Genomic DNA, 22,155 nt, shown 5'->3' on the forward strand with positions numbered 1-22,155 from the left:
AAACCAAGATTCTGAGGAACTTCTGTTCCTACACATCTGTTACAGTAACACAGCTGTCATTTTATACTGTATTCTCCAAACTACAGGTACTGCTGAAATAAACAGGCAGAACTCACCAGTTATAGTCCAGTCGAGACTGATGAAGCTGCTGCTGTTTCAGGAGAAGTTTTGTCTCCTGCTGGGCCAACAGATGCTGAAGGCGCTCCTTTTCAATTTCCAGCTCCATTTTCTGAAGCATAAGTTGCTGCCTTCTATCTTCTGAGAGCTGCTTTCTGATATCATTTTCATTAGGTGGCAGTGCCCCGTGGCCATGCATCAGAGACGCCCAGGAAAGCCCACAGTACCTGCACGAGTCCAGGTGTGTCTTGGAATGCTGAGGGCCCATGTTTGTCGGATGGCTCTCGTAAACATGATCTGCATTTTCAGAAAGTCCATGGCCACAACACTGACCAGACGGAGGAGCCTGAAGGTGCTGGCATTCCTTCATCTTCAGTTCTTTGGGAGGGGCTTTCTCTGTAGGGACTGCGTCTACTAGTTTTTTCCCTGGGGATCTGTAATTAAATGTTCTGGTCTCTGAGGGCACCTTGCCCATATCCTCTTTGGAATAATGAAGGGTTGCTGGTTTCAAAGAATTATTCCTAAATTCTACAAGGGATTCCAAAGCTGAGTCCTGATTTGCAGACTTAGGCCTCTGCTTGGTTTGAGTGTTGATCTGTGGTTTGGGTACACTCAAGTAGGAGCCATCCAGTTCCAAAGATGCAGATGGGAGAGTGCTTTTCCTATTGGATACCTAAAAGGAACCACAAGATCACTTGTCAAATAAGAGCACAATAGAGGGAGTTCTTTTGACTCTTCAGGAATCAGTGATACATGTTTACCAAGACAAAGCTGTGTTTTTATCTTCTTAATAAAGATAGTATTCATAACTAAACAGACATGTGCCACAAGGCTAAACTCATTTTCAAACAATCTACATTTCAGTAAATTCACAAGGATGAGAAAAAGAAAGTGTTGCCACTCACTGCTTAAGCAAGACTTTAGGAGCTGCAAATAAGGGTTACATAACATCAACTTTGAGAAGAAGAAAAACAGTAAATGTTAATATCTTAAAATGTTTAATTTTGAATACTAAGCCAAGAAATCCATTCAGCCACCTTAAATACCTTTTGATTGGCCATTACACAGCATGAGATTCGATGTAAAACATTTCACCTTATGCTGAATAGGATGTTAGTTACTGCTAGAAATTTGATGAGTTTTTATAAATATTTTTACAGTACACAGATAAAACCAACCACTTTCCACAAAATATGATTCTAATCAAAAGTAGTTATTTAAATACAAAACATTTAATTTCAGCTATAAACATAAGTGATTTCTCAATTAAGCTGTTCAAATGATTACAGTCTGATAGAAGTCAGGCGGAAAGGAAGCAGTTGCAAATTACCTTTGACAAGCCAATAGAATGAACTTTCCCAGCATTTTAGCCTCAAGCTTGTTCTACTCAGGAGAGCAAAACTTAGCTTTTAGCAGTGATGCTCAAACTTTAGCACGAATCAGAATCACCTGGAGGGATTGTTAAATGTGAATTGCTTGGTTTACTCCCTAGAGTTTCCAGTTCAGTAACTCTAGAGTAGAGCTGAAGAATGTGCTCCGTTAACAAGCTCCTGGGTGGTGCTGCCAACCTGGAACCAAACTCTAAGAACCACTGGTCTGTACCGTGGGCCATTAGCCTCCTCCTTTGTCCCTCCTATAAGGACCATTCTGATTACATCAGGCTTACCCATGGAATCCTGGATAATTTCATCATCTTAAGATCCTGAATGGCATGTGTAAAGTCTCTTGTCATACAGAGTCTCTGTGCCATATAAAGTGACATTCACAGTTTCCAGGCATTAGGACATGGACATATTTGGAAGGCCATTATTTGGTTTGCCACAACTTTTAAAATAAGAACTAATTCATAAACAGTTGAGATGGTTATGTATCCTAGAGTTATAGGAAGAATGAATAATCGAGATCCCTAGCAGAGAGGGGGAAAAAAAATCCCACTAATTTATTTTGCAATAGTTGAAAATGAAGAACTGATTGGTAAAAAGTATCAACTAACAGATATATGGCAATACAATGCTTACTAGCCTATAATAAAAGAGGGCTAGTACAATGACTCAAGATTTCAAGTGAAGTTCTAAAACAATGTTAAAGGAGTTCTGTTTAAATGAGAATCAGCCACATATGTGGAGATGACCTGGATCTCTTCATAGAAGGCATGCAATCTTGTGTACTGAGCAGATGACAAACTACATAAATGGAACTAGTTTGGGTGCAAAATTTATGATGAACTACCTCATAAAAAATTAACCTTATTTTACACCTAAGGAAGAACTCTAGTCCACATTAATCTCCCCTATTCTGAACTTCCATAGCACTTATTGTCAACAGAAATGTTTACCATCTGCTATTCTGTGTGATAAACTGACTTTTTAAAGGTTATACTTTTAAAATGACAGATAAATGCTTTGAGTCCAGAAACATAAATCAACTATTTTACATCATCATATATTTTCTAATCCATGTATCATTAATATAACTGTAGATACCATGTATGTAGTATTTTTTATTCACATTTTTGTTACTTAACATTATTTACATATGTGCATTGTTAGGTACTAACGAAGCTTATACTTACTTTAATGTCAGGTATTTGGAAGATTTCTAAAACAAAATTTTTTTGTAGTTAGCTTCTGTGTTTTTGAGAGGCACTTCAACGTAAACATTTCCATGCGTGCTTTGCTCAAAGAGAACACTGCTTTGCCAATTACCTGCTAGGGAGCTGTGCATATTGCTAAGCAGAATTCTAAGACGGTCCCCAAGATTTCCATCATCTTGTTGTCCCCACCCTGTATTATCTACTCGCCTTGAGCAGGGTAGAACTTGTGAATATGATCAGTGATCAATCCTGTGGTTATGTCAAGTACATGCCAAAATGGACTTTACATATATAAGTAAGGCTCCTTATCAGCTAACTCTGAATTAACAAAAAGGAAGATGATTTCACGTGGGTCAGACCTACTCAGGTAAGCCCTTTCATAGCAGGTCTGGTGTTCTCCCCAAGGTCAGTGATTCTCTTGCTGGTCTTGAAGAAATAAGCTATTGTGTTATGGGAGAGTTTTTTTGTTTTTTGGTAGATTTTATTGAACTATAGTTGATTTAAATGTGTGTTAATTTCTTCTGTACTACAAGAAGTGTACTTGTTGTACTATTTGTGTACTTGTGTACTATTTCTTCTGTGACTCATTTATGACAAAACATAATGGAAAAGAATATGAAAGTAAATACTCCCTTTCATATTCAGGATATTGAATATACTTTCCTGAGCTAGATGGTAGGAACTTGTTTTTGCCCATCCTATATGTAAGAGTTTGCCTCTGCTAACCCCAGACTCAGTCCTGAATACTCATTGGCCACCTGATGCTGGGTAAGATTGAAGGCAGGAGGAGAAGGGGATGACAGAGGATGAGATGGTTGGATGGCAACATGGACTTGATGGACATGAGTTTGAACAAGCTCCGGGAGTTGGTGAGGTCTGGCGTGGTGCAGTTCATGGGGTTGCAAAGAGTTGGACATGACTGAGTAACTGAACTGAGCTGAAGAGAATCCCAGACTCACAGGTAGAGAGAACAGACCTGTGGTTGCCAAGGGAGAACAGAGGTAGGGGAGTGAAGGAATGGGGGCTTGGGATTAGCAGAGGCAAACTATTATATACAGGGTGGGAGGGCTTATGGAGGGGCTCATATGGCAATGACTTCTGGAGCAGAAGGCAGTTTCCAGGCAACAGGGAGCAAGAAAACAAGGCATCTACCATACACATACAAGAAAATAAATTCTGTCAGAAACCTTGTGAATTTGGAAGAGGACCTAGAGCTCCCAGCTGAATACAGCCCAAATGACACCTTGACAGCACCCTTCTAAGACCCTGAGCATAGGATCCAACTAAGCTGTGCCAGACTCACAGACCCACAGAAACGATAAGACTGCAAATGTGTGCTGTTTTAAGCTGCTAAGTTTGTAGTAACTTGTTATACAGCAATAAAAAACTATATAGAATATTATTCAACTTGCCCAAGCCTCAGGTTCCTCAACAGTAAAATAAGGATTAAAAATAGCACCTACATCAAAACTGAACATTGTGGTGAGACAGATGAGCAGTTATCAAGAGTGTCTATCTATAAGGGTACTAATGTACAAAAGGAAACACAAACCTATTTACCCAAACTTCTTTCAAGCAGAACCCTGTGGTGCATGTGTGTATGTGTGTGGGGGTTGAGATCACCCGAGGGCATGTTCAGTTACAACAGATTATCTCTAAATTGTCTTAAAAGAGAATGAGTTCAGTTATCAATCTTTATTTTGCTACAGTGAGGTTTTCAATAGGGCCAGAGTTGAACTTCTTGAGATAGTTGAGACGTCCTTCATCTTTCTCATTCATACAAAGGATGTCAGTCTTACACTAACATCTTGCATTGTCTCTTAGGGTGTTGTGATGATTAGATAATTTAAATATAAAGTGCTTTGGACAGTGATTAATATAAAGTTCATATTTTTAAAACGTTTCCTATGACCACTACTGTTATTATCACTGACTTCCCTGCCACAACAAATTTTGAAGGCATATCTATATCTATATGTGTAGCACTGGGGCTTGCACATAGCAAGTACATTCTCAATAACTCTGGGCTGACTTTATCAGCTTAGGAGAAAAATTCAAATTGGGTTACAGGTCACAGTAACTAAAGAAAAGAAAATTAGAATCCATGATTAGGCTGAATCATGAGCTGCTAAGGAAGAAGAGAAAAGAAATAAAACTTGCTGTTGGAATATGAATATAAGAAATTATTTTATTAGTAGAGTTGAAAAACACTGCCTCTGGAACACATGGAAGTCCCAGTGGGCCTAAATGAAACAGATGTATTTTTCTTTCTGCTTCATGCTTTCTATATATTTACAAATATAACTTCTCTTAACTAAGGTTTAAACTAACAATAAATCCCAAACTGCTGTCTCTAGCATATGGGTTTTATATGAATTTTTCAGATATATAACACTAACTTAAAAACCATTAGATTTTTTTTAAATGAAGGCATAACATGTATAATAAAATGCACAGATCTTTACTTGCATTTACCCATGTAATCATCACCCAGATCAAATTGTAGAACAATTCCAATATCCTAGAAAGTTCCTTTGTGTGCTTTCTAGTCAATATCACATCCTCACACTCCCAGGAGGAACCATATTCTGACTCTTACGATCACAGATTGGTTTTACCTAAGCTGAACTTCATACAAATGGAATCATGCTGCATGCTACTCTTTTGTACCTGGCTTCTTAAGCTCAACATAATATTTGAGTATCTTCTATGTTGCTTTGTATATCAATAGCTTATTCTTTTCTCATTTCTGCATAGTACTTCATTGTATGAATTAAGCAAAATTTGTTTACCCATTCTTTTTACTGGATTAGGTTTTTACCAGTCTAGGACTATTAAAAATAAAGCCTCTATGAATATTCTCATACAATATTCTCTCTTTTTTGAAGTCATGTGGCACATATTTAACTCTGTTAGAAATAGCCAGTAAGTTTTCTAAACTGATCATTCTGTTTCACACCCCCATCAGGAAATTAAGAGAGTTGCACTTACTTCACATTCACAGTAATACTTGCTAGTGTGTTTCATTTTTAGTCTATCTGGTGTATGTGTACTGAAATATCATAATGGCTTTATTTTCCATTTCCCTGATATGTAATGATATTAAAGAACATATGCTTGCCGGTCATTTGGATATTTTCTTTCATGAAGTTATTGTTGAAACCAATATATTTAATAATTCAAAGTAATTCTTAAAGGACTGAAAATAAATGAAAAATGAAGGTTGCAGAAGACAATTTCATGCAAACTATTTCTGATAAGCCTACTTAGCTCTAACAGATCACCTTCACTGACCACTAAATGCAGAACATGCTCCCAGAACACACTGTCACTCTGGCTGTTTTCAACCCAGAGTTTACCATATTCTATGTTAAATGTTTTACATATTTAACCTATTATTCTTAACAGAATTTTATAAGGTATTAATTGGCATTTTACTGATGAGAAAATGAAGTTCAAGGAATCAACACAACTTTCCCAAGCTCATGTCAATACTCTACATCAGACATGGGACTATATCTCACTCCAAACCCTTAGACTTACTCCAAATACTTAACACATTACTTCCTGTTGTAGACTTTAAAAAATTTCTTTAGTATGAAATACCATAAACATAGAAGTACACAAAACAAATAAGATCAGCTTAGTGAATAATCACAAGGCAATGCCCAATGTAACTACCATCCTGCACACAGAAGATGACCCTTCTGTATGCAGAAGACCTCTGATGACCCTGAGCTATCACCACTTTCTACCTCTCTTGCCAAAACAGGGAATGATTATCTTGACTCTAATGAGAATTTCTCCTTTGCTTTAATACTTCTCTGCTGAAATACATAGTAGAGTTCAGTTGTACTTGGTTATTTCTGAAGTATAAATAAAACCATATGATATACATTCTTTTTTAACTTCTTTCACCCAGCATTATATATGGCAAGTTCATACATGGTGCTGCATGTGGCTATATTCCCATAGCTATATAGCAGGGGACGGCAAGTTTCTTCTGCGAAGGGTCAGACACTTAACAGCTATTCTAGAAAAACCCTACTTGTGGATACTGAAATTTGAATTTCATGTAATTTTCTCATTTCAAGAAATAGTATTTTTTCCTCTAACCATTTAAAAAGTTAAAACCATTCTTAGCTTGTGAGTTGTATGAAACAATGCAGTTGGCTAGATCTGGCAAACCATGGTTTGCCAACTGAACTTGATAATTATGTTGAGTGCTCTTCCAATTAAAGGAGTCTATGAATATCCTAGGATATGCTCAAAACTAAACAAACTGAACAATATGACTTGGAACATGCTATCTATTTATATGTTTTCTGTGTGATGAAAATGAGTTGGATTGACTGCTTAATCAGAAATAAACAGGGACTTCCCTGGTGGTCCAGCAGTTAAGAATCCACCTGCCAATGCAGGGGACACGGGTTCAATCCCTGATCTGGGAAGATCCCATGTGCTGTGGAACAACTAAGCCTGTGTGCCACAACTCCTTAGCCTGCCATTACTTGAAGCCCAAGTGCTCTGGAGCCTGTGAGTTGCAATCACTGAAGCCTGAGTGCCTACAGCCTGTGCTCAGCAACAAAAGAAGCCACAACAATGGTAAACTCGTGCAGCAGTGAAGACTCAGCACAGCCAATAATTAAATAAAATTATAAAAAGAGAAAAAAATGGAATGATATTTAGCAGAAAAGCATGTAGAAGAATATACTTGGGAAAAACACATCGTATAAATTAAAAAAAAAAGTTTAGACAAAAAATGATCTATGGAAAACAGTAAGTTCAAAACAGTAGCATATTAGGATTTGTCTTATACAAAATGTACCACAATCTTGGCTACATCTTTAGACTCTAGATGTGGCAGAAATGAAGCCAATAAAATCTTTGACAAGGCATGCTGTGGGATTCACAGCACAAAAGAAGGATGAGGAGAAAATGCTGGCAACACTTGGCTTACAACAGAGTAGAAGCATAATGTGCCTTAACTTGGGTAGACACTAGTCAATGACTAGATAAAAAAAAAAAAAAAAAAAACACCAATGAGAAAAGTATAAGGTTTAAAAAAAGTGTGAGAGACTTATATGAGATACTAAGAATCTTCTGATACTGAAGGTTGGTAAATTTCTGAATTGCGTTTTCTGAATCTTTATGATCCCTTTTTAAAATGTGACAGATATTTTTTAAGGACTTCATAGGAAATAAAGGACTTTTTTTCACAAATATGTATGATATGACCTTGTATACATGCATGAAAGCACAAACAGGTCTGTTGTACATATATGAACATACACATTCCTAGGATAATCTAGGGCTTTCCTGTGTTCTCACAAAATACAAAATAAAAACCACAGTATTATGAAAATAGCATCAACAAGTAAACAGTCATGTTTTATAAATATGCACAAATAATTTTTACGGGCTCAGCCAATCTTTGCTATTAGCCATAAGGAGAGAGGCAAACTAAACTGCAATAATTATTTCCTGCAACAGGTTGTTATTTACTTTGCATAATTAGGAAGAAATTACTTAGAATGCATTTATGAGTTGTTAACCACAGGATTAGCCAAAAGTACCAACAGATCTTATTGGTATTCATTTCTCTAAAGGTAAATAATAATTTACTATCCTAGCAAACACCCTATTAACAAACCTCACATTCTCACTGATGGCCTTATAAGAATAAAAATCATTTTATAACTTCAGAATTTCCCTCTTTGCTCTTCATTTTATGATGAAATTGCTCTTCATTTTATGATGAAATCAGAAATCCAGAAGCTAAATATTTCTAAACCTAAACTACTGTGTGAGGGGCAGGTCAATGTATTATCCAGAACATTTGGAGTTAATATGGAATAAGGCACAGAACAACATTCTGCATTTTTAGTGAGCTTATAAGAACCAGTTGTCAAGCTGACAGAAGCTACATAATGCAACAGCTGCACTGTATGGTTTGCCAAAGTCTCATCCCAAATAAATGCTCCTTCTCCCCAGTGCAATTAACTCTCCTACACTGGCAGATCTGTTAGAAGATCATCAAGGTAGATTACCTTCTAGCATTATGAACTAAATACTTACAGGTGTTATATCATCAGTTATAACTTACAAACTTTTGCATTCAGCAAGACATCCAGGCAAATGAATCATCTAATTGATGAATTATTTATAAGAAATTCTCAGGATGCTCCTGGCGTCATCCATGGCCTTTTCCAGGTCATATGACACCAATTAGAGCTGAATTTTAAATTATTCAATAACCTGAACTCTCTTGTCATTTAACATATAGATATCAACGTAGTAAACAAGTTAAATCTAATGGGCCCTCGAGCTTTAAGTTTCTCCACTGCACAGCCGCTGAAGCTGCAGGCCATCAGTGGAAGAGAAAAATAACAGAATGCAGCAGTCAAACACATTTGCAAGGCTCTAATAACTTATTCTAGTTCCCATAGGGACTGTGGCACAACCTAGGATTATTGAATCTGAAAGACATTAAAGTCAATAATTATGAGATTTACAAGAATATAGGCTCACAAGATTGTACAAAAGACAAAACACTAGCAACGGATACCAAATGCTGTACCGATACTTAGGATACACCACGCGTTGTTCAGTCACGCAGTCGTGGCCACCTCTTTGCAGCTCCATGGACTGCAGCACTCCAGGCTTCCCTGGCCTTCACTGTCTACACCATGGGCCTGGCTAAATTTTTAATAGTAATTATCAGACTCAGAAAAGGCTAAACCCCATACTCTTTAATCATTACTGTAGTTTTTGAAAGCTGGCATGTGTTGACTTGCTATAAAAACGAACAGAGAGCACAGAATAATTGACAGTATACTTGAGGTCAAAAGACCTCGATGAGAATTCCAGCACTTCTACTTAGGAGTTCTATTATTTTTGGCAAATCATTTTACATCTCTTAGGTAATTTTAAATGTTAATAAAATGGTTGAGTTTGATGATCTCTATAGTTTATGCCATCTTTAAGGGCTGAAAAACCCAAGGATTGGGTTGCTGTACTCCAAGGAAATGAAAGAAAAGGATAGATGAGAAATTGTACCAATAAGTACATGTTCACTTATCAACCAACAGACATACTACAAAATTACTAAATGCCCCTTGGTTCTAATTTTCCTAGCAAATTCTGTCTTTAACACTATTGCTGTATTTGGCTCATATGCTCAAGAATTTACATCAGCAACTAAATTTATCTATCTGCTCACTTAATCTGAGAGAGAAACAAATGAAGATTGAATAAGACAACAATATGTTTGTGAGGCGAGTCCTAAATATTTTGATGGGATGGGACAAACATTCACCATAGAAATACATCATAGGAGTACCGATTCAAGTCACTTCCACATATATGATCATAATCGCTAAAAGAAAAAAAAAGCAGTTTTGTACATGGCTTTCATAATCTACAAGAGGAAACGTGCACAAGGTTAGTTTTAATTACTTAGTGAAGATCAGAAAACAGGCAAAATAGATTTACAGAGAAAATGAGACAAATTAGAAGTGGTGAGGATAATCTTCACAGGTACAAAATGAAAATAAGACATATTGAATAATAAAGCCCGTGGTACTTGGATTCAGTGAGGGATGCAGCACAAGAAAATGGTCCATTAGAGCTTACATCAACTATCCTCTTGCCCCGTCTACCGGCATGAAGTTTGGACAAAGTCCCTGGGGCTGCAAATAGAACTCCCATGGCCCGTTCACTGTCCTCTCATCTACCCCTCCAGTAACAGTCAGGCTCAGAAATGGAAACAAAAACAGCATGCAGGAAGATGTTTCAATGCACATTTTCTTCTTTTAAAAGATCAAAAAAGATTAGTTTGTGTCAAATTAAGGAAAGCTTTAACAAAAAATTCCTAATATACCCTCTAGAAAATATAAAAATACTATTTGAACGTGATCAACTGTCCCTTAAGGGAAAGGCAGAATGCATTTACGTCGTTGGTTGAGGGAAAAAGCATTTGTGTTGTATTTTTGAGACTAGAAAATAACTATCTTAAAAAAGAGCATTTAAGAAATATCAAGAAATATAAACTATAGTCTACTTGTAGGAAATAAAAGGGAGGTAAAACCAGGCTCTTTATTATATTAAGATTTCTCGAAGTGAATCACAGTCCTTTTACTAAAGATTAGGGTCTTTCATGTTCATTTTTCCCTTCCTATAAATGTCTACAGACCAAAAATGTTTAAAAAGTCCAATGAGAAAAGCATTTCTGAATGTACAAGGAACTACCAAACTGAAGAGATTTGAGCTTTAAGAGGGCAAGCTCTTTCTTGGGAACTCAAGATTTTTTAGAATTCTTACTACTTTAATTAAAAAAAAAAACTATTCAACATTCCAAAAACTAAGATCATAGCATCCGGTCCCATCACTTCATGGCAAATAGGTGGGGAAACAGTGGAAACAGTGACAGACTTCATTTTCTTGGGCTCCAAAATCACTGTGGACAGTGACTACAGTCATGAAATTAAAAGACGCTTGTTCCTTGGAAGAAAAGAAATGAGAAACCTAGATAACATATTAAAAAAGCAGAGACATTACTTTACTGACAAAGGTCTATCTAGTCAAAGCTATGTTTTTTCCAGTAGTCAGGTACAGATGTGAGAACTGGACAATAAAAATGGCTGAGTGCCAAAGAACTAATGCTTTCAAACTGTGGTGCTGAAGAAGACTTTTGAGAGTCCCTTGGACAGCAAGGAGATCAAACTTGTCAATCCTAAAGGAAATCAACCCTGAATATTCATTGGAAGGACTGATGCTGAAGCTGAAGCTCCAATACTTTGGCCACCTGATGCGAAGAACTGACTCTTTAGAAAAGACCCTGATGCTGGGAAAGATTGAACACAGGAGGAGAAGGGGACAACAGAGGATGAGATGGTTAGATGGCATCAATGACACAATGGACATGAGCTTGAGCAAGCTCTGGGAGCTGGTGATGAACAAGGAAGCCTGGCCTGCTTCAGTCCATGGGGTCGCAAAGAGTCAGATATGACTGAGCAACTGAACTGAACTGATGCAAAGAGCTGACTCATTAGAAAAGACCCTGATGCTGGGAAAGATTGAAGGCAGGAGGACAAGGGGATGACAGAGGATGAGATGGTTAGATGGCATCACCAACTCAATGGACATGAGTTTGAGCCAACTCTGGGAGATGGTGAGGGACAGGGAGGCCTAGTGTGTTGTATGTAGTCCATGGGGTAACAGAGTCAGACACGACTGAGCAACTGAACAAGAAGTCCTTTAATTATATAGTACCAAATCCCAACTTTTGAAAGTTCAGAATACTTTTTACTAGTTATTTTAGTTTACTGTAAAAAATCATGAGAAAAGATTTCACTTAGGAATTAATAGAAGATAAAATTAGTGATGCAATTTCCTGGTACTCAAATGTCCTAACTCCTTTTCCTAAGCTTTGAAATTCTACTCATGTTTTAAGGCTGGCTTAGTACCACTTCCTTCCACTGTAGTTCCCTCGTTTCTCCAGCTCACATGAGCTGTGCCTTCCCTAGGAGACACCCCAGGACTACTGTGTTCAGTCCCTTATTGTTGTATTTATTTCATCCTGCTCCATCATAATTAGCTGTTTTCACATCTCTAAGTTCCTTTGTAATATGTAAGAACATACACTACTCCTTGTGGAAACTATGAAATCTTGAGGGCAGCGATCTCAAAAGATACCATTACTATTCATTGTTATATCTTGGTAAGAGATAATAGGTGCTTGACAAATGTTCTTTGCATATACTTTTGCCCTCCCCAGTACATCGTACAGAACTTGAGGAAAGCGGCAATATTACTTTCAATTTCATATTTCAATGACACTGGTCTTTATAAATAAATACTTAAAGTAATAAATATTTATGGAACATACCAATAAGCAGGAAGCAGGAGCAGCATCAGCTAAATGACCTAACTTGTATCCTAAGGAATGTGATAACTTACTTTTACTTACTATAAAATGTGTTGTAGTTGTTGCAGGAGCCACATACTTTTTACACAAGTACTTTTTTCCAGTAAGTCTTTAAAGGTTAATAAAAATTCTGTAAGTGCAGGAAAAATTCCAACATTATCCAGTCAGTAAAAATAGGGATCTAGATGTCTATTTGGTTTGGATCTGTGAAACAGGTGGTGCTAGTGTAAAGAACCTGTCTTCCAATGCAGGAGACATAAAAGAGGCAGGTGCCATTCCGGGGCTGGGGAAATTCTCTGGAGGAGGAAATGGCAACCCACTCCAGTATTCTCGCCTGGAGAATTCCATGGACAGAGGAGCCTGGTGGCTACAGTTCAGAGTCGCAAAGAGTCGGACACAACTGAACTGACATAGCACACACACGCTGTGAAACAGTAAATAACAGGAGCACTTTTTCCTTTGGAGATGAGAATTTAAACTTGAAGCAGATCACTGTATTACTGTTCCATGAAAAGTTTTTAAAACAAGAATCTATACTGAAAGACTACAGGACGTGTGCTGTATCAACCTCTATTAGGCACAGGCAAACAGACTGGTTATAAGACATAATACCTGAATAAAAGGCAACTGCCACAGGATTCTTATTTTGAGTTATTAAAAAAAAATCAGTCTTGACATAATTGACTTTCATGTCATAAACAAGGCTGACATATTTTGAGAGAGACAACATTAGGTTCAGAAGAAAGATTTATGAAAATTTTGGACAAGCAGGGCTTTCAAAAATGTAAACTTAATTGTGTTTTCCCCAATTCTTTTTCTATTAATGGTGTGCTGCAATGTGTAAAAGATACTCTCAAACAAATATAGTCCTAGAACTATTTTTAAAAAATACTTAAAATAAGCTTATTTCCCTTTTCTTCCATGCTTTTGAGTGCTTCTCTAGGGCTAAATCGGAGAAGGCAATGGCACCCCACTCCAGTACTCTTGCCTGGAAAATCCCATGGATGGAGGAGCGTGGTGCGCTGCAGTCCATGGGGTTGTGAAGAATTGGACACTATTGAGCGACTTCACCTTCACTTTTAACTTTCATGCACTGGAGAAGCAAATGGCAACCCATTCCAGCATTCCTGCCTAGAGAATCCCAGGGATGGGAGAGCCTGGCGGGCTGCCGTCTATGGGGTCGCACAGAGTCGGACACGACTGAAGCGACTTAGCAGCAGCAGTAACAGCAGCTAGTGCTAAATATGAGAAGAAAAGGTTATGATACATTTTGAGAAGAATGACCAATTTCTTAAAAGTCATTAAATGTGAGATACATGGGAATAAACAAAGCCTTTGCAGCTAAAGCTATATTTGTTTAACAATAAAAGGAAGAGTGTTTATAAACAAAATGCTATGGATAAAGATATTAGGTATTATCATCCTCCTCCTGCTATAATTTTACCCAAAGGTATAGGCTGGCAATTGAAGTGAGTGGGGAGGATGAAGATCTGGAAATATCTGTGAGTTACTGCCCTAGCTGCCAGGAGTACAAAGCTTGGTAAGAGTCTCAACATTCATGGCCCTCAAATTTTGGCTAAGGAGGAAAATATTTTGTGTGATAAGATTGTTATTGCAGAGAGATGAGGATCATTAGTGAGGTTACCTTTGTCATTAGTAGGAGAAGGGCAAGTTGGTATATTTTCATAAAAGATGGAATATTTAGACTACATTTTGGAAGACAGATTGGAGTTCATTAATGATAAAGGTATAAGTGAGGGTGTATAGGGTATGTGGGATAGGACATCTCAGCAAGTGTGTAAAACAGGATGACAAAAGCCTAAAATACATATAATATTAGAAGGAGAAGAGAGAATGAAGAAGTAATATTTGAAGAGATAATGCAGAGAATTTTTTGAAACTGCTATCAAGCCACAAATTTAAAAAGTAGTGTGAATCCAAAGGATAATAAATACTGAGAATGCCAAAATCCATCTACAGAGCACATCATAGTAAAACTGCTCAAAATCAAGGACAAAAAAAAAATTCTGAAAAGCCAACAGAAAAATACGCACTTTACCTTCAAGGAGACAATAATAAAACTTACAAATGATCTTTAAATTTAAAATAATTCTATTACCTAGGAAAAATACTACAAATGAAAGACACAGATTTTTGCTTCCAGTTCTGAGTAGGTCAGAAACTAACCTCCAAACTTAAATAAGAAAAACTGATAAAAATGTAGGAAAAACCCATTTCAGAGAGCAGGAAACAAGTAGCAGAGAGAAAAGAAATGTGATGTCTGAGAGAAAAGAAATAAAATTCAGTGAATTCAACAATAGCCTAGGTCTTCTGCTGGAAGGGAACTTATAAATTGCAGCACAGAGAAGAAAGAACGCAAATGGAGCCCAAAAATCTTACTGAGTTGTGGAGTCAGAGATTAGAGCTGGGCAAGGCAGAAATGGCTAGCAGTTGAGGGACTATATACCCAAGGAAGCGTAAGGATCTCCTTGAGTCTTTGGCTGAATACCAATCTGTGCATGTGAAGAATGAAAACTCATGAGGAACTCCAGAGAAAGAATAATTGTGGAGAGCTGCAAAAAGAATAATTCACAAAACTCAAGAGAGGCAGAATTCATACCAGACTAGAGAGTTCTCATGGATACAACAAGCACTCAAAACATATCACAAAGGGGCCACACTGTAGGTGTGTGGCGAAATTAACACTGAAGTAGAGACTAAATTAGAATTACTCTAAAACAGCCTAAATGTAGACCTTGAACTAATCAAACTAATCTTAAAACAAACTTACTGCTGTCCAGAACAAACCTCAATACTTTGCAAAAGAACACAACCAAATTCAGTATGGAAACAATAGACAATTCATAATGTATGACATTAAATTCTTAGGCAAATGAAGAAACAAAAATGTGACCCATAACCAGGAGAAAATCAATCAGTAGAGAAAACTGAAAGGTCAGTTTTCATTCCAATCCCAAAGAAAGGCAATGCCAAAGAAGGTTCAAACTACTGCACAATTGCATTCATCTGACACGCTAGCAAAGTAATGGCCCAAATTCTCCAAGCCAGGCTTCAACAGTACATGCACTGAGAAATTCCAGATGTTCAAGCTGGATTTAGAAAAGGCAGAGGAACCAGAGACCAAATTGCCAACATCTGTTGGATCATAGATAAAGCAAGAGAGTTCCAGAAAGTCATCTACTTCTGCTTTATTGACTACGCCAAGGCCTTTGACTGTGTGGATCACAACAAACTGTAGAAAATTCTAAAAGAAATGGGAATACCAGACCATCTTGCCTGCCTCCTGAGAAATCTGTATGCAAGAAGTAACAGTTAGAACCAGACATGGGACAATGGACTGGTTGCAAATTGGGAAAGGAGTACATTAAAGCTGTATATCACCAGCTTGCTTATTTAACTTATACACAGAGTACATCATGCAAAATGCCAGGCTGGATGAAGCATGAGCTGGAATCAAGATTGCCGGGAGAAATATCAATAACCTCAGATATGCAGATGACACCACCCTTATGGCAGAAAGTAAAGGAGAACTAAAGAGACTCTTGATGAAAGTGAAAGAGGAGAGTAAAAAGGCTGGCTTAAAACTCAACATTCAAAAAACTAAGATCATGGCATCTGGTCCCCTCACTTTGTGTCTAATAGATGCGGAAACAGTGGAAACAGTGACAGACTTCCTTTTCTTGGGCTCCAAAATCACTGCAGATGGTGACTGCAGTCATGAAATTAAAAGATAGTTGCTCCTTGGAAGAAAAGCTAAGACCAACCTAGACAGCATGTTAAAAAGCAGAGACATTACTTTGCCAACAAAAGTCCATCCAGTGAAACCTATGGCTTTTCCAGTAGTCATGTATGGATGTGAGAGTTGGACCATAAAGAAAGTGGGGTGCTGAAGAACTGATGCTTTTGAACTGTGGTGTTTGAAAAGACTCTTGAGAGTCCCTTGGACTGCAAGGGGAGCCAACCAGTTCATCATTAAGGAAATCAGTCCTGAATATTCATTGGAAGGACTGATGCTGAAGCTGAAGCTCCAATACTTTGGTCACCTGACGTAAAGAACTGACTCATTTGAAAAGACCCTGATGCTGGTAAAGATTGAAGGCAGGAAGAGAAGGGGATGGCAGAGGATGAGATGGTTGGATGGCATCACCAACTGATAAACATGAGTTTGAGCAGGTTCCAGAAGTTGGTGATGGACAGGGAAACCTGGTGTGCTACAGTCCATGGGATCACAAAGAATTGGACACAACAGAGCGACTGAACTGAACTAAAGGATAATGATGGAATTATTTACAAAGGACCTTGCATACTAGGTCGATTCAATCGTGCCTGACTCTTTGTGACCCTGTAGACTGTAGCTTGCCAGGCTCCTCTGTCCCTGGGATTTTCCAGGCAAGAATACTGGAGTACGTTTCCATTTCCTTCTCTAATTCAGGGATCAAACCTGCATCTCTTACATCTCCTGTACTGGCAGGCAGGTTCTCTACCACTAGCGCTACCTGTGAAGACCAAAACAGAGACCTTAAATGACCTATTACAAATACATTCAAAGATATCATGGGAAACATGAGAGAAATGTAAAAAAATATTTTTTTAAACATGGAATTTGTAGAGAAGAGAAATACAATGTATCAAATGAAATTTTCACTTCATGAAATTAATAATATTCTAGATACCTGCACAAGAAAAGGTATGTGATCATGAAGATATAGAATGACAAACTATCCAAAATGAAGCAGAGAGAGACAGAAGGTAAGTGGATCAGGGAGAGAGAGGGGAGAGGAGAGAAGAGAAAGAAACAGAATACTGGAAACATCTGTAAAATATCAAGCAGCCTAATGTTATTATGCATTTGTGTTTCCACATATACACATGCATGTATGTATGCATACATGTATACACAATTATACTCACTGGAGTACCAGAAGAAATCAGTGGGGTGGGGGTGGGGCAATAGACAACTGTCTTGAAGGAAAAATGGCCTACATTTTTTCAAATTTGATAAAGAAGTTCAATAAAGCCTGTGTGGGAAAAATATTAAAACAACCATACCCAGGTGCTGCTGCTGCTGCTGCTAAGTTGCTTCAGTCGTGTCCGACTCTGTGCGACCCCTTAGATGGCAGCCCAGGTGCTATAGGTTGTCAAAACTCTGCCTGCCAATGCAGGAGATGTAAGAGACATGGGTTTGATTTCTGGGTTAGGAAGATCCCTTGGAGACAGCCACTGAAGCCCACCATTCCAGTTCTTCCCTGGTAGCTCAGATGGTAAGGAGTCTGCCCTCAATGTGGGAGACCTGGGTTCAATCCCTGGGTGGAGAAGATCCCCTGGAGAAGGAAATGGCAACCCACTCCAGTATTCTTGCCTGGAAAATCCCATGGATGGAGGAGCCTGGCAGACTACAGTCCACGGGGTCTCAAAGAGTCAGATACAACTGAGCGGCTTCACTCATTCCAATATTCTTGCCTGGAGAATCCTATGGACAGAGAAGCCTGGTGCAGACCACGGGGTTGCAAAGAGTTAGGCATGACTGAAGCGACTTAGCACTAGCACATCAATGCACATCATAATAAAACAACTGAAAACTAGTGAAAAGAAAAAAAAAAACAAACTCAGTAGTAACCATAGAATAAGGAAACATTACATACAGAACATTAATTATGGGAGACTTCTTACTAGAGACGATGCAAGCCAAAAGGCAAAGTGACATCTTTAAAGAGCTAATAAAATTGTCCACCTAAAATCCTATATCCAGTGAAAATATCTTTCAGAAATGAAGAGGAAATGATTTTTCGTTCCTCAGTAAAACAAAAGCTATGCTAATTCACTGACAGCAAACCCGCTCTACAGGAAATGTCAAAGAAGTTTTGCAGCCCAGGGAAATGACACCAGAGAGGAATCCGAATCAACTGGAAGAAAGTTAAAATGCTACAATTAGCAACTTGGTTGCAAATGATCACTAAGCAGATAATATAAAAGGCTTTCCCTTCTCATTAATTGATCTCTTTAAGAGATAATCGACTGCTTAATGTAGTAGTCATATAATGTATTTTAAATATATGTAGAAAAGCAAAATGTTTCATAACAATAGCACAAGGAGAGAAGCATCCTGACATAAAGTTTATATATATATAACATGGAATAATAGTATTTGAAAAGTAGAATGGGCTTCCCTGGTGGGTCAGATAGTAAAGAATTCACCTGCAATGCAGGCCCAGGTTCAGTCCCTGGGTTGGAAAGATTCCCTGGAGAAGGGAATGGCTACCCACTCAAATATTCTTGCCTGGAAATTCCATGGACATAAGATTCTGGGGGGCTATAGTCCATGGCATCGCAAAAAGCTGGACACGACCGAGCGATTAAACACTTGGTGCCTAATACATTGTTGAGTGTAATAATAAACACATAAAGTAAAATGTAGTAAGTTAAAGGTGAACATGGTAAAACTTACAACCACTGGAAAACAAAACATATAAGTACAGCTAATCAGTCAATATTGGAGATAAATTCTAAAACATAAGAAATTAATCTAAAGGAAAAGAACAAAAAGAAAAAGTACAGATGGGGAAGAGAGAAACTGAACAGCCGCATGGTAGATTGAAACACAAACACATCAACAATGATAATAAATGTAAATGAACTTAAATGCTCCAAATCAAACAACAAGGTTCTTGGATTGGATAAAAAAGTAAGACTGCATTATATGCTGTCTACAAGAAACTCATACAAAAGAAAAAGACAGGGACAGATGAAAAGTAAACTTAATAGAAAAGGACGTACCATTCAAACACAAGTAAAAAGAAAGTTGGAATGGTTTTGTGAATGCTAGACAACGTAGACTTCAGAACAATAATAGTGCTATGGAAAAATGCAGACTTTTAATAATGATAACGAGTTCAGTTCATCAAAGTATCAAAGCAATCCAAGTGAGTATGTACCTAGTAACAGAGTTTAAATATAAGAAGGAAAAATGATAAAATGAAATTGCAAAATAGAAAACAAACAATAAAAGTTAGAGATTTCAACACTCTCAGTAAGTGACAGAGGAAGAAGACAAAAAATCAATAGGGTTATCAAAGACAAATGAGACCATCAATTCTGTGCTCAGTTGCTCAGTGGTGTCCAACTCTTCGTGGCCCCGCCATGGACTGTAGCCCACCAGCCTCCTCTCTGTCCATGGGATTATCCGGGCAAGAATACTAGAGTGGATTGCCGTTTCCTACTCCAAGGGATCTTCCCAACCCAGGGACCAAACCCACATCTCTCAAGTCTCCTGCATTGGCAGATGGATACTTTACCACCTGGGAAGCCTGACTATCAACTAATTCAACCTAATTCCTATTCATCTGAAGTGTGCTTGAAAAAACTACCAATATAACTTATACACCAAACCATAAAAACAAGTTTCAACAAATCAAAAAGAACCGACACTGAGACAAATAAGCTAAATAAGAAATCAATAACAGAAAGCTATCTGGAAAATCACCAATTATTTTAAAATTCAGCAATATACTTCTAAATATTCTATGGGTTAAAGAACTCATAAAGGAAATTAGAAAGTATTTTAAACTGAATGAAAATGAACACATAATACATCAAAGTTTAGGGGATGCACTTAAAATGGGTGTATAGAGGGAAATTTACAGCCCTAAACACCTATTTGGGAAAATAAGAAAGATCTCAAATCAATAACATGAGTTACCATATTAGGAAGCTAGAAAAAGAAGAATATACTAAACCTATGGCAATCAGGACAGAAATAAAGATCAGAGCAGAAATGAAGTATAACAGATAGATAAAAAATGAAAACAAAAGCAAATTCTTTGAAAAGGTGAAACTTTCCATAGACTGATCCAGAGAGAAAAACTACAGTACTAGAAATGAGAGATACCACTACACACCCAAGTCATTAAAAAGATAGCAAACAAATACAAATAACTTCATGCCAATAAATTTGACAACCTAGGTAAACAAACTGCCTTAAGGACACAAATTGCCAAAACAGATCAAGAGAAAACAGAACACTTATTTGCTCTAAATCAATTAAACAAACTGAATTTGTAACTAAAAACTTCTCAAAAAAATTACTTCAGGTTCAGATGGTTTTATTGACAAATTTTCTCAAAATTTTAAGTAAAAAATAATGCCAACCTATACAAATTCGTTCATGAGATAGAGGAAAGAGGAACATAGGTAACTTTGTGTGACTGATAAAAAAACGAAAGACATTACAAGAAAGCTATAAACCAAATCTTTTAAGAACATGAATGCAAAAATTCTTATTAAAATGTTACCAAGTTAAATGCAACAATAAAAAAAGAATAATATAAATGACCAAATGGAACTTAGAAAAGGTAGATTGGCCTAACAACTGAAAATCAATCCATTATTCTAATAGGAAAAAAAGATAATTAAATGATCACATTGATAGAAGCAAAAAAAAGAATTTGAGAAAACTCAACAACCATTCAGCAAATTATAAGAAATAAATTTTCTTAATTAGCTAAAGGATACTTCCACAAAATCCATAGCTACCATCAGACTTAATGATGAAAGAAATAATGCATGTCAGATGAGATTGGGAAAAAAAGAAAAATGTCCACTCTTAGCACATCTCTTTGCATCTCTTCAGCACTGTATTAGAGATCCTAGCCAGTGCAATAAGGAAAGTGGATGAATGGCACCGAGTTTGGAAATTAGGAAATAAAACTGCTATTATATAAAGACAGCATGATCATGTATGGAGAAAATTGTACTTTAGCAAGGTCGTAGGGAATAAAGACAATATACACAAATAAGGTATATTTCTATGCTAGAAAATTAACAATTTTAGAAGTTGAAGCAACAATACTATTTACAGTAACATCTCAGGTGTGAAATAATTTAGAGAGAAGTTTAACAAAATATATGCATTATCATACCATGAAAATTAAAAAGTACTACTGAGAAAAATTGAAGAAGACCTGAATATATGGAGAGATTATATCCATGGATCAAAAGACTTAATACAGTTAAGGTGTCAGTTTTTCCCAAATTGATTTACAGTTTCAATGAAATCCCAGTATATTCATTAGTTGATGCTGACAAGTTTAATCTAAAATCTATATGGAAATTCAATGGAACTAGAATAGCAAAAACAATTTCAAAGACAAAGAATAAAGCTGAAGGACTTATACTGCTTAATTTCAGAATTTATTATGAAGCTATGTATTGAAGGCATTGTGGCACTGGCATCAGGATTAGAGAGAGAACTGGAAAATGGTAATAAGTCCAAAAATGGATTCACATATATGTGATCTATTGTCTCTTGACAAATGTACTATATTAGCTTTCCAATGTTCTGCAACAGATTACCACAGAGTTAGAAGTTTAAAACAACATACACTCATTATCTCTCAGCTTCTGTTAACTGGGTGCTCTGCTGAGAATCCTAAAAGACTGCAATTAAAGTATTCAGTTCAGTCGCTCAGTCATGTCTGACTCTTTGCGACTCCAAGAATTG

The 22,155-nt window shown here is 37.1% G+C and overlaps 1 protein-coding gene across 6 annotated transcripts in view; it reads right to left on the reverse strand.

Moving 5' to 3' along the window:
* KIAA1328 (KIAA1328 ortholog) overlaps window positions 1-22,155 on the reverse strand; it is a 425,486-nt gene that overhangs the window by 165,408 nt on the left and 237,923 nt on the right. For all 6 annotated transcript variants that reach the window (XM_070778527.1, XM_070778530.1, XM_070778528.1 and 3 more), the window contains exon 7: window positions 117-790. In XM_070778527.1, coding sequence (XP_070634628.1) covers window positions 117-790 — 674 coding nt within the window. The remainder of the gene's footprint in view (window positions 1-116; window positions 791-22,155) is intronic.

This window comes from Bos indicus, chromosome 24 (genome assembly GCF_029378745.1).
Source record: "Bos indicus isolate NIAB-ARS_2022 breed Sahiwal x Tharparkar chromosome 24, NIAB-ARS_B.indTharparkar_mat_pri_1.0, whole genome shotgun sequence".
NCBI lineage: Eukaryota > Metazoa > Chordata > Mammalia > Artiodactyla > Bovidae > Bos > Bos indicus.